This window comes from Alosa alosa, chromosome 16 (assembly GCF_017589495.1).
Source record: "Alosa alosa isolate M-15738 ecotype Scorff River chromosome 16, AALO_Geno_1.1, whole genome shotgun sequence".
Classification (NCBI taxonomy): Eukaryota; Metazoa; Chordata; class Actinopteri; order Clupeiformes; family Clupeidae; genus Alosa; species Alosa alosa.
Window position 1 is genome coordinate 11223481 of NC_063204.1, and position 13787 is coordinate 11237267.

General features: G+C 48.8%; 1 protein-coding gene across 8 annotated transcripts in view; it reads left to right on the top strand.

Annotated features, from left to right (window-relative positions):
* LOC125309986 (microtubule-associated protein 4) overlaps window positions 1-13787 on the top strand; it is a 106834-nt gene that overhangs the window by 63339 nt on the left and 29708 nt on the right. For 4 of the 8 annotated variants that reach the window (XM_048267128.1, XM_048267130.1, XM_048267131.1 and 1 more), the window contains exon 1: window positions 9276-10703. The exons of the other annotated variants lie outside the window; for them this stretch is intronic. In XM_048267128.1, the coding sequence (XP_048123085.1) occupies window positions 9539-10703 (1165 nt within the window). In that variant the 5' untranslated portion in view covers window positions 9276-9538. Of the gene's footprint in view, window positions 1-9275; window positions 10704-13787 lie in introns of those variants that run through there. 8 annotated transcript variants of the gene reach the window in all.

The window sequence follows — 13787 nt, forward strand, 5'->3', positions numbered from 1 at the left end:
TGTGTGCTGAGTCACGGTGCTTGTAAATAGAACTGCAGACACACCGCCTGGCTATTTTTACGTGGGCCATGGTGCGTTTCAGAGCTGGGGGTGAATGGCACCAGTGGAGAAAGAGCAAGCTCATGGCGTGTACCCACAGTTAAATGTGTTCTGACGGGCGTGGGGTGTGCCCGCGTGGGTTTCCTGTGCCCAGGCTGCTACTGCAGGGAGGCGATTTGGGGAGGTGGGGGTCGCACAGCCTGGGAGGGGGTAATAATTTGTCTTGGGGTGACATCACACAACCTGGGAGGGGGCAATCATGTGTCTAGGGGTGGTAGGGGGCTTTTAAGGTCAATGTAGAAACAAAGTGTGTGTGTGGGTGTGTGTCTGCATTTGTGTCATCAGGTGTAAAGTATGTGTACTGTGTGTACTGTGTACTGTATGCCCGTAGAGTGTCGGTTCCCACTGTGTGTTCTTTGCTTGTTTGTATGATTGTGTGTGTGTGTGTGTGTGTGTGTGTGCGTGTGTGTGCGTATTTTCAGAGAAGTAAGCAGTGTCTTTGTGTACTGCCAAAAGCCCTGTCATTATTTTTACATAACAGCAATGAGGGAAGGACATTGTCTGTGTGTGTGTGTGTGTGTGTGTGTGTGTGTGTGTGTGTTGGGGGTGGGGTGGGGGACAGGGTATGTGAAAGGAGAGGAGGGTGTGTCTGTTTGGGGGCATCTGAGGAGAGAATAGGTTTGTGTGTGTGTGTGTGTTATGAACCCCTTTTTAGTGCTGTTTCTGATGGAGATGATGCTCCTTTGGCAGGGCTGGCTGCTCCAGAGCTAATTGCTCATTTAAAGGGTGTCCAATAGAGTGCAGCTGCTCCATCCTCTCCCCTCTCTCACTCTCCTCTCTCTCTCTCTCTCTCTCTCTCTCTCTCTCACATACCCCCCCTCTCACTCTCCTCCCTCTCTCTCCCCTCTCCTAATGACTAATCCACACACACAACCCATTTAACCTGCGTCTCAAGGAGAAAAAATAAATGCGTAAAATGGTTATAATTGTTGCCCTGCTATTAGCTCAGCTTCCCAAGCAACATTAACCACAATGTTGCATGGATTATGTATGCATGTGTGTGTGTGCGTGTGCGTGTGCGTGTGCGTGTGCGTGTGTGCATTGGGACTATGCTGCGTTATCTCCTCTCCCGTGGTTGGGGTTAATTAAGGACAAAATGCAGGGCCCAGAGGCTGTTCGCAGGTTGCTCATCCGTGATTGGTTAAAATGTCTATGGCCATTCGTAGCAGGGACAGGCTCTCAGGTGTGAAGTCACACTCAGCAAATCTATTTATATTACATACACACACACACACACACACACACACACACACACATACAAACATAAATGAATGCGCACATCCTCACTCAGACACAGACACTATCTCTATAAAAAAGAATTAATCCATCCATTCATCCTGTCTGTGATCAGAATGGTATATATCATGTTTCTGAAGAAGGTATAAAATATATATAAACTAATACTATGAGCGGAGGGGGACAAAGTCATTAGCTATGGGAATACTAGACCAGTTTGTTTAGTTTAGTTTGCTTGGCTATAGCCATAGGAGCTTTGTGTTCATTCTCCTGCTGATTCAGTATTTTGCCCGCACGAAAACGAATTACAAGAAACCAAGGTCTGAATAGGCATTAAATAGACTGATGGTGAATGGTGGTAATGGATTGGTCAAAGGTCAATAGTTGTAGTGGTTGTGGAAACAAGCATAGAGGTCAGAGCCATGGCTTTGTCTCTCCAGTGGAGGACCCTGGAAGGTACAAGCCTGGGGCTGGAAGGGGTGGGGAGTTTGGGGGTAGGGCCTGGCTAGTTGCCATGGTGACTAAAGAGCAGTTAATGTTGCCATAGTGACTGAAATGGATGCTGTGAAAAAGAGGCTGTCGGCAATGGCATATTTGTCTCAAAGAGATGGAACTTATGTATAGCTATATAGAAATATAGCATGTATGGCAGCAAGTGTTTTTCTCAGTCACAGTTAGCAGTCTTAGCAGTCACAGTAGAAACTGCTTTTTAAGTTTCATTTTAACAGACGGCTTATTAAAAGTGACCTTCTCCTCCATCAACCACACTGTGGACAAACTAACACAACCTGACCGAGTGTGTCCTCATTTAGGTTTTCTTCAAAGAAACAGCACCATCGTTCACACTCTACCAGGCCTCCATTTGCCACCAATACACCGACATAACCATCTGTGTGCCCCCTCCCAGTGTGGGTCTTCAGATCCACTCATTCTTTTAAAACTTCAAAACAGGCTTGTGTTCAGAAGCTTCAAGTGTTGGGACTGAATGAAACTCATCACGCTGCATCAAACACACACACACATGCACACACACACACACACACACACACACACACACACACATACACATCTACATATTTAAAAAGCAGTTAACAAACAGTTAGACCAGAGTTTCAGGTCATATGAGCATGCACACCTGTTGTCAAAAATCAAATTAGGCCAGGTTCAAGAGGGAAAAAAAAGCATACCTGTTTGTTATTCTTGTGGTTGCTTGGATTGACAGAATAAACCCCCACCCTGGATTGACACAGACTGGATTGAGACAGGTGGAATAATTCTGTTTCAGTATGATGAGATTAAGGGGAGGTTGCGGCAAGAAATCCTTGGCAGAACTCAAACCAGAGTGTGTGTGTGTATGACTGTAAAATTGCCCCTCAGGATTATTACGGCTGTGTGAAAGGCAGAATTCCTATGTTTCCCTGCCTTCGCTGGCAGCCATTCCTTGATGCAGAACATATCAGGCGTGCTTTTCCTAGAATGAATTAATGATTTACTTCTGTCTCTGTGGAGATTACAGATATAGTCATGGTACACACACACACACACACACACACACACACACACACACACACACACACACACACACACACAATTAACCCACCAACTTTCTAAATCCTGTAGACCACAGGAGACTATACCATTCCTCAGTATTGGATCATTTTGTGTTCAGCCTGTCTTCAAATGTATAGTCATCTAATGGAGCATCAGACCTTATTCATTATTAAGAGCACATCCAGGTCTGTAGGGACATAAAAATCACTTATCTATAGATGCTGGTGGCAAACCAGACACACACACACACACACACACACACACCAGCTCCATTGAATAGTAATGTGGAAGTGATGCGATACAAGAGCTGTTGTTCCTGGTGGAAGCTGACTGTGATTGGGAGGTGAGTCACCGTGTGCTATAGCCACTACCGTGGCTCTGCTGTAATCGATTTGACCACATACAGGTGGACAATAACACAGAGGGCAAGTGATTTAGGTTGATTACAGGTCTGATTGTACTTAATGTATATGAGCTGATGCAGTCTCTGTGTGTGTTCATTTGTGTGTGTGGATGTGGGTGTGTGTGTTAGAGAGAGCGAGAGAAAGTGGAAAAAGAGAACGATTTTAATGTGTTAAAAGCACTCTTGGCAAAGGGAAGTGTAATTACATAAATATAATCATTCAATGTGTGTGTGTGTGTGTGCGTGTGTGTGTGTGTGTTTGTTTGCAACAGACCCTCCCACCCCCTCACATAGCCTGTCCAACCAAATGTACTTCCCTTCTGCCCATTATGACATGCTGAGCCAATCACAGATGCCTCTAGATCTGTGCCATATCCGTGCCATATCAGAGCCATATCTGTGCCATATCAGGACCAGATACATGCTTTGTATGGCCACTTTCCTGTGAAAGAGTACAATTGCTATGCCAAATGCCTATTGCTATGCCTGTTTACTTGGTGGTTTATGTGAAGCTAACATTTTGATGACATTTGGTTGTTAATTGCTTCATGCCCTTCACCATTAGGATGCCACAGCCTAAACTCACTCCGCCCCGTTCTTATGGGAGGCTATTTTAAGATGCCCCCCGTTGTGAGCGTGCAGCCTGCGCTCTGAGACAGGCACAAGTTGTTTTCATTTCCTACATTCTTGGATCGAATCTAGATTTACATGAAACGAGAGAATCGATGTCTTTAACAAAGCTCAATTAAAAAAAAAAAAAAAAATCTGCAGTAACATCATTGTTTCAAAACATGGCAGTTAACGGGAAACAAATGTAAAAATCTGGAGATTCAGTCGAGAGCAGAGCGTGTATCTGCGTTCAATTTCTGATGGCTTGTTTTTCGGCGTCGTACATCTTTACTTGGCTTTGGCTTTGGCTTCGGCTTCATGAGCTCAGCAGCGGTGCCGCAGATCATGCTGGTAATTAGATTAATCACCTACAAACCTGTCTCTCCCTCAATGATCTAGCGCATCCTTAATGACGGCTCTAAAGCTATCTCATTAAAGCTGTATAGAGAGAGAATGGGGCTGTGTAGACAGCATACACCACTAAGACCCAAGGATGGCGTCAGGTCCTTAATTATCCAAGACTCCAGTCTTGTTTATGCTTCTTCTTTCAGATTCCTCCTCCCCTCCCTCTCTCCAGATGCCATTTCCCCTACGAGTCCACGGAGCCATTTTTGCAGCAGGCTTGTTCTTCCTCGTGGCACCAATTTAGTTGCCATAGTGACAGTAGGCTGTTGCTTCGGAGATGTGCAGAAGAGCAGCCCACTGGGAAACAATGAGAGCTAGGTGGGGGGTGGGTAAGGGGCACGATGGGGGTTGGCAGGGGGGAGGGGGGGATTTGCTGAGAGTTGGGGGAGGGGGATCGACTAAGCAAAAAATAGAAACACAAAAGGCAGTTGTACTCGTTCTCGTCTCCCACCCCTCGATGTATAATTTCTCGGTGAAGGAGCAATTCCTTCTTGCCACCTGTGCTCTCGCCTCCTCGCTGATCGATGCTGCCGGCTTTGTTGTCTAGAGCCTCCTGCTCCTATGAGGAATGACTTCCTTCCAATGGAGCTCTTTAAATCCCTGTAGTTTATAATAGCAAATCTCAAATTAATTATGACGGTCCATCTTAACAATTTACCATTTAATTGGCAGTCTGAAATTGCCTCATGATATGCTATTGTGAACACTTCAGACCCCCTGGTGGGATTTGTATGGCTTCTACATGAAGCTATTTATGTATCCTATAGCATAACAGATGGATGCCATATTATGGTAGCCAGTATGAAGAAGCAGCTTGCTGCTTGACTAGATCTAGACTGGTAGATTTTTCAGCTCTAAACTAGTTCATCTTACTCAAGTTACTGTGTAGCTGAGTAATCTCTGATGTATGGTAATGAAAGAGAGAGCTATTTTTGAATCCACTGTAATTGAATGAAACATGTGTAAGAATTGGTACACAAACTGCCTTTAAAAACGTTCAAATATCACTCAGTGACTGCACACGCTGAGAGCTGACCTAACATAAAATGTTCTAATCAAGTCTAGAAGTGGTAGCTGCTGCCTATTCTCTGGCACATGTCTGGCTCTGATCTGGCCCTGATCTGGTGTGGATGCGGCCCTCCTCCGCTCCAGTGTAGGCTGCTCTGGGGGCGGCGTCTGTCCTGAGTGAGTGGAGTGGAATGGCAGACGAGAGTCGCTCTGACGGGCACCGTTATGTAACGGCCTGTGTTTGGGGGGTGTCTGGGGCATTCGGGGATGAGGTCATTGACTCGGACAGGGACGGCCACTCCGTGTCCCTGTTCCCTGGGCCTAGGGTGGCATGGCTTTGGGGACTCGCCACTGATGTGGCAGTGCCACTCCGTTGCCCCCTTCTGCCCCTGACGGACGACAGCGTGTTGGCAGCACTGCAGTATAAGTGGGAGAACATCCAGGGAGCCTGCAGCATGTAGCTTGCATTCCCCGGAAATAGTACTAATAGTGCTAATTATTTAGCACTCTACTGTAACATTTATCACACCATTGGTTATGAAGGAAATAGATTTAATGATTAACTGGCTTTCACATTGAAATTTGTGGGGATTTTTGTATGTCTTGTACTGACGTTTTGTGCGATGACGTCTGTGTGATAACCCTTCATGAAAACTAGGCACTGGGTCGTTGGATGTGTTTCGGAAGTGTGTTTCCTTTTAACAAGAAACAACTTCTGTGTGCTGTGCTGTGCTGTGCTGTGCAATGCTGCGTTGTGTCGTGCGAGTCCACTGCTCGTTTGACACAGACTCTTTTGTTTGGTTCAAATGAGCTTCGCTCCCTCTATTGTGCGGGTGCTACATACCCTAAGCAGCTCGGTCGCCTAAATCAGGGCTTACGTAAGACCCACTCATTACCAGCGCGCTGTATGGCTGATGACATCCGCATTTCTTAGGCATGAGCTAGACACCAGTCACTGGGGCAGGCTTGTCTCTGTGCACACTGACATGGCCGTTTCCTTATGTAACCCGGGTTACAGTCGTGATGGTGACAAACAGGCCAGACGGCACCTGTGTAGCCTGTCTGGTGCTGAGGAGAGACAGTCGGGACGGAGCGGGATGCTGACTGCTGGTTCCTCAGAGTCTGCAGAACCAGAATGTCTAGTGGTCGGTGCTTGTGTAAAAAGTCACAGCTCGTCTCATAGAACACAAGACTGATAGAACACAAAGATGTTGCATCAGAGTGCAGTGGCCTAACGACAGGCAGACAAGTTTGAGCTGTGAGTCTGATGGTTTTGGTGTCTTTCTCTGATTCCCCCCTTTTCCACCAAAAAGGGAACCGGTTCTGTTTTGGTTCACATGCAAAATGTCAAACTGTTTCGGAGCATTTCTGTGCTTGACTAGGCTTTGGAGCGTGTCTATGTAGGACTAGGCTCTGCATTGGACCTGTGTAGGACTATGCTTTGAATCAGATCAGAATCATACTGTACCTGTGACTAGACGAGGTCCCTGACTAGTACACAGAATCAACCACTCTCTGGCCTGCAGCCCTGTCGCTGTTTAGCAGTTCTGGGCAGATTGGCTTATCCTCTCCGCTCAGCGCCATCTATGATGGAACAGTGATGTGAGCGCTAATTGCAGAGGTTGATGAGCGGTTTTAGTCCGGCCCGTCATGCTCTGTCACTGAGGCTGTAGGAGCTGATTGATGTCGGCCCTTAGGGGAATGAGCCGTGAATGAAGCCTTGCATTTGTGCTGCTGTCCCTCTCATGTCATCTCATACGCTTCTGCTGATAGACTAGCATGTCTCCAATTGGCTCATACACATTTCCATGCTAATCCCCTTTCTTTCATCATTTGAATGGGAGGCGAAATTATATTTGGCAAGTGACAGATATTTCCCCACCAAACATAGAGGTCATGTGAACTGAATTGAAACTGTACTGGTAAATAAACAGCAAGCAAATTACATTTTGCAGTACAGAAGTACAGAAGATGTTAAATCAGAGCAGGGCATCTTCTTGGCATGGATTTTGTCGGCTGTTTACAAATCTGATCCCAGTAGACTGTTAGAATGATGGAAGACACTTTGCTGTCTAATAAACACATTAATATAATTTCTCTTGGATATCATCCACCCTAACATTAAATAAATAACAAAACCACCTCTTCAGACTGTAATAACAGACCTCATTTTAACATGCCTTTCATGTATGCTCCTTAAGAAGGTAATTTAGACCCAGCTGTGTTGATTGGCCATGTTTATTAATGCATGTGGCGCACAGACTGTATCTGTGCGAGGCTGCTGGGTTGGGTGTAAGCTCCTCGGTCCTTCATACCACCATCGTCCTATATGGTGTTGCGCTCTGTCTACCATCATTCTATAGGGTGCAGTGAAGTGCTGCGTGGCGTCTCCACTGCATGATGGGATCAGAGGTGACAGCTGTACGGGGGCAGAGGGTGGAGGGCATCGCTCCAGATCTGTCCTCAGCCCACGCCCGACTCTCTCTCTCTCTCTGCCTTCTGCACTGGTGTGTGTTGATGTTGATGTTGTTGGTAGTGTTGTTGTTGTGGTTTGTTTTTTGTTTGTGTTTGTGTTGTTGTTGTTGGTGGTGTTGTAGTTTCGGCATCCTGTTCATTGGTTTCCTGAATATTGATACAATCACATTTGTACACAAAGAAACACATACACACACACACACACACAGATGCCACAGTGTAGTCTTCATGTCTGTCATACACTCTCTTTCTATCACCAAGAAACACACTCACTCTTACACACGCACACGCACGCACGCACGCACGCACATACACACACATACACACACTCACACACACACACACACACACAAACGAGAACACACACACACACACACAAACAGCTTGCCTCTGAAGCCGAGGGTGAGCTCAGTCTGTACAACAAAAGCATTAACACAATTAACAAAGCCGCCCTGCTTCACAGACTGGCACCGCGCTACCACTGCCTGATGCCAGCGAAAAACTCTACAGCCTGTCTGAGAGAGTTGAGAGGGGGAGAGAGGGGAAAGAGAGACAGGCAGAGTGATGGAGAAATAAAGAAACAGAGGGAGGAAGAAAGAAAGAAAGAGAGGGAGAGAGAGGTGAGAAAGGGAGAGAGAAGAACAGAGAGCGGGAGAGAGAGGAGAGGGGGGTTGTGGGTACCTGCAGCCGTGCGTGTGGGAGGAAGAGACCGAAGCAGACGTCTGAGTGGACGGAGACGGAGGCAGGAGTGAGTGGGCAGCCACACACACCTCCCAGAAATAAGCCAGCCAGCCGCCACTGCTCTCCACACACACACACACACACACACACACACACACACACACACACAAATGAAAGGAGGCAGACAAAAGAAATAGATAAAAAGGAATGAAAAATAAACTGAAAATACTATATGTGGGATGAATATCTGGATGTAAACATGGTCGCTTGAAGCACTCTTTACATTATGCTGTCATCATAATCATCATCATCGTTGTTGTCGTTATCATCACTGCTCCCCAGATAAAAAGGTAGAAAGGCTTCTAGGGTCAGCACCTTGTGAGCATGCCTGCCATGCACCACCATGACCACTGCCACCATAACACAAGGAGCTGTTGTACTCGGGAGGAGGATTGCTGGGAATGAGAGAGAAAGAAAGAGAGAGAGTGTGTGTGTTGGAGAAGAGAAAGAATAGAGAGAATGGTGGAGAAGGGAGGGAAAGAAAGAGAAGGGTGGAGTGGAGCATTATGAGAGAAAAACAGAGCGGAGGGAGGTCTTTCTGTGACTCGGTGACAGCAAATGAGCATCCACGCTGACAGTCACATGACTGGAGGTATGGAAAAGGCTGAGAGAGAGAGAAAGAGAGAGTGAGTGAGAGCAACAGAGCGTGCATGTGGTAGTGTGTGAGTGATAAAGGGAGAGGAGAAAGAAAGGGAGAGAGAGACAGTCACAGTGCTTCTCCCTGGTCTCATAGCATCTTGCTCGTGGCGTGTAGTGGCTCAGACAGCGAGAGGAGGCGGCTACACACACACACTCGGATCTGCTCTCACACAATTTGCCCCAAACAGGAGACATAACACACACACTCACACACGCACGTGTGTCTTAACAAAAGAGGACCAGACAAAGGCCACACACAGGAACAGGAGAAGAGAGAAGAGAAGAGAAGAAAAGAGAAGAGAAGACAAGAGTGTGTTTGAGGCAGGAAGTGCTCAGCATCCCTAAGCCAGAGGGCGACCGCGGAGGGCAGGCATGTCTTCCCTCTCCAACCAGCCTCCAGGCTCTCCTTTCTCAGAGTACAGTGAGCTCTGCAAGGTGCCCCCCATGTCAGGATCTCCAGCTCCACAGACCTGGGACTGGCAGCACCAGGACCTGGGGACCCCCAAGAGCCTTGCTGGGGTCCCCCACACCAGCGGGCTGACTGACGAGGACAAGCTGTGCTTCTTTGACTCACCTCCAGGGGGCAGTATGGTGGCCGACCTGAAGGTGCCAGGTGGACGAGGGACGATCCCCGGGAGCGGGTCGTTCCTGGGAAGCACCGGTGAGAGTCCGGACAGCCCGTTGTCGTCGTCGCCCTCGGCCGCCTCGCCGGGAAACTTCCCACGATCCCTTGCAGGCGTTGGGAATAACGGAGTGGTCCTGCCCGCGGCGAGTGGCTCGCCAATCCATCGCCACGGTGACTTTGTGTCGTCGTTGCCGAGTCCTCTGAGTCCGGCCAATCCCACGGAATGGAACCCGATGTTCTCCAGACCGCTCGCGGACCAGAGCCCCAGATCCCCCGTCGGACAGCAGGGTTCGCCCAACTACTGTGTCATTGGCGTCGTCAACGACAACTACATGGAGGGGGGGGACGCAGCGGTGGCGGCGGCGGTTCGCCAGGGCGCGGAAGGGTCGTCGGAGGATGAGGAAGAGGAAGAAGATGAGGACCTGAAGCCGTGCTTCATGGGCCGCGCAGAGCAGCAGAGGAAGGCCATGCGGCGTGCCATGTCCGAGTGCTCGCACCTCGCCGTGCCCGCCAGCCTCCAGCTGCCCGACAAGTACCCCGGTGGGGCAGACCTCAACGAACTGCCCTCCCCAGGTGCAGGCGGTCTGCGCCGCGCCAACCCAGCCTCCATGAGGCGCTCGCTCACCGTGACCGACGACCAGCCACCCACTCCTCCACCGACGCTCGGGCCGTCCGGCACGGGCCGCAACGACCTGCGGCAGGAGCTGGACACCAAGCTGCCCCTGGTGCCCTTCCCGCCACTTCGGGACCTGGCGAGGGGCCCACTGTCGCCCATAGAGGGCCTGCTGGAGGGCGCGATTGTGGATAAGGACGAGGGCGTGCTGCTCCCCGTGCCCCCGACCCCCAAAGCCTTCAACGGGACGGGCGGATGCCTGGGGGGCAATGCCAACCCTTTCGCAATGGCAACAGAGGGTAGGTGATGCCATCTGCGGTGGCAGCGATGGTGGCGGCAGCCTTTGCCCGCCTGCTTTGAGAGAGAGCCGGCTGTCAGACAGGGCAGCCCTGCGCTGCGTGCCAGCGTGCCAGGCTGCAGATGGCACAGCGAGTGTGTAGGGGGCAGAGGCGAGGGGATGCATGCAAAGGTTGTCATTTGCCAGTCTGATTCATCGCCTCGCCAACTGTCTCCGCTACACGGAGCTGAGCAGAGAGGGGACCCAGGGCACCCACGGAGCGAGATAGGGACCATGCTAACAGCTGATGAAGGACAGAGGGTTATGGTGCTGGTAGTGCAGAGCCGTCAGTGTGTAGGGAGGCGAGGACGGAGGGGGACAGAGGGGGATGTGCTGAGGTCAGGAAAGGGGCAGTGGTGTGTGGTTAGAGTGGACATGGGATGAGTAGTGAGGGACCGCGTGGGTGCGTTGTGTAGAAACAGCGAAACTGAATGGAGCGAAGGAATTTTTGTAGTGCCGAAAAAAGATTTTCAATAGGGCTAACTCAGATGTGTGTATGCGTATGTGTGTTTGTGTGTGTAAGAGGTGACTCGGGCTGTGGTACTGGGTCAGTGCGGTCCTTCAGAGCGAAGCAGGAGCAGCAGCCTCATCACATCCCTCTCCTCTTGCTGTTCCTTCTCTGTTCTCCCCCTCTTCTCTCCCTCTCACTCACTCTTGTCTTTCTTTCTCCTCCGCTATCTGCCCATCAGTTGTCCACATAGAGCCGTGCTTTTGCTCTCCCTCCTCATACCACTGTGACTCCAGACACATGCTTTTATAGCCTCTCTGGAGGAAACTGTGCCGGTCTTGAGCCGGCATGGTCGCCCGCTCGGCTCCGGTCACACAGACAGCAGGCTCCCGTCAGCTAATCGGGGTCATTGAGACAGAAAGCCTAGCGTAGCGTAGCGTGGTGTAGCGCCACAGCATGCTTAGCATGTTTAATGAGAGCCAGTGCTCCACTTCGCATTCCATTGCCTCGGGGACGCTGTTTTTTTTTTCCCCCTCTGCCATCGTAGTATGTGCCAAAAATATGAACGCGAGCTTTCTTTTTAAAGGGCAAGTGTCCCCCTTTGTTGCAGTAAAATTGAGTGTGTAATATAGTGTTATTTATCAAAACAGTGCAGTCATTTAAAAGCCCCATCTGTGTGTTTGTGTCTGCCAGTGCCTGTCCTGGGTGTGTGTGTTTGTTTTTTGTCCTTTGTGTCCAGTATAATTGATGAACAGATTGATCTAGATCGCAGGTGTGCTAGAGAAAATAACAGGTTGAGGAGGATTGTTTGGTTTGCGTGTGATTGTGTATGTGTTTGTGTGAGTGTGTGTGGTTAATGATGATTGCTTATGTGTTTGTGTGAGTGTGTGGTTGATGACGCTTGTGTGTGTGTGTGTGTGTGTGTGTGTGTGTGTGTGTGTGTGTGTGTGTGTGTGTGTGTGTTTGTGTGTGTGTGTTTGTGTTTGTGTATGCATGCGTGTATGAGAGACAGAGAGGGTGGCGAGCGGCTACCACTCTTGTCGCCATGTCTGTGCGTCCAGACATGCCTCTCTCCTCCGATTGCTAAAACGTCTGAAATGAATCTGGGCCAGATGAGGGCCAGAGCAGAGTCAGAACTGTTGCACTGTCTGGGTCTGGGTCTGTCTCCCTGTGCCTGGTCTGTCTGAAGAAAGACAGTGAGAAGGAGAGACAGAGGTGGAGGGGACAAAGGGAAAAAATATAAACATTCAGGATATGAGATGTCGATTATTTTTACATATGCTTTGGTCTGGAGGACATAAATGACTAAATTACAAAACATTAATTAGGATAAGACTGCTTTTTATGGTGTTTGTGTGTGTGTGTATCTGTTTGTGTGAAAATGCAGTGTTTTGTTTAAATAGGTTGTTGATGTTGATGTCCGTCTGTATAAGTATGAGTAAGACCAGCCTGTGAGGCATGCGTGCGATTTCTATACTGCATGAGAGCCGTGTGTGTGTGTGTGTGTGTGTGTGTGTGTGTGTGTGTGTGTGTGTGTGTGTGTGTGTGTGTGTGTGTGTGTGTAGAGCCCCTGGAGCTCAGCTCTGATTTAATCAGCGCACCCCTCAGCCAGCCCTGGGTGGTCAGGGTCAGGTCCATACTGGTGGGCTTTGCTATGCTGCTACTGGTCTGGTAGTAAATCATATAGTATAGAGTCTTTAATAACCTGCCTCATCCTCAAGGCAAAAGCATTATGTGTGTGTGTCTGTGTGTGTGTGTGTGTGTGTGTGTGTGTGTTTTGTGCATGGATGTGTTTCTTTAGTTGGTATGGTGTGTGTGTCTCTGTGTGTGTGCGCGCATGCATGTATTTGTGTGTGTGTGTGTGTGTGTGTGTGTGAGAGAGAGACAGAGAGAGAGAAAGGGAAACTGACAGACAAATGAAAGCAGAGAGAGAGATAGGAGAAAACAAAGCAAATGTTGTTGCTGTAGAGTACAAAGGCAGTGTCTATGAAATACCACTGTCACTAGTTCTCGCAGGCCTGTAGCTCACAGTGATGTGGCAAAAGCTGCTGGAGTGGCCATACCATAACAATAATGCTGAAGGCTGTCTATGGACCCCACCACCACCATCACTTGGCAACCAATGCACGATGAGTTAATGCCTTGTGCACTGCTCTTTGAAGATGCAGTGTGAACAAGCTTTTGTTGTGGTGTGTGTTTGTGTGTATACATGCGCAGCATGTGTGTGTGTGAGTGTGTGTGTGTGTGTGTGTGTGTGTGTGTGTGTGTGTGTATCCTGCATACTGGCATTGGCTGGCAGAGGAGTAACTGACAGGTTATTGTGCGGGAGCACAATGGCTCGTATTCCCAGTAATTATCTCACTGCGTTGCTTTTTACTTCTCTTCCATTCGTTGGGATCCATGTTGCTTTCATCTCTGGGAAGATATAGGCTGTACTGAAGGCTCTTCCAAGGGATTTTTTCCCCCTGACAAATATCGCACAATATAAAGAACCCACGACCATTCAGTGCTATTTTGAGACTTGTTCATTTTGAAAAACATCAGTGAAGAGCTGGTAGAAGACATTCCTGGTTTATATTTTGAAAACTATATACCGGT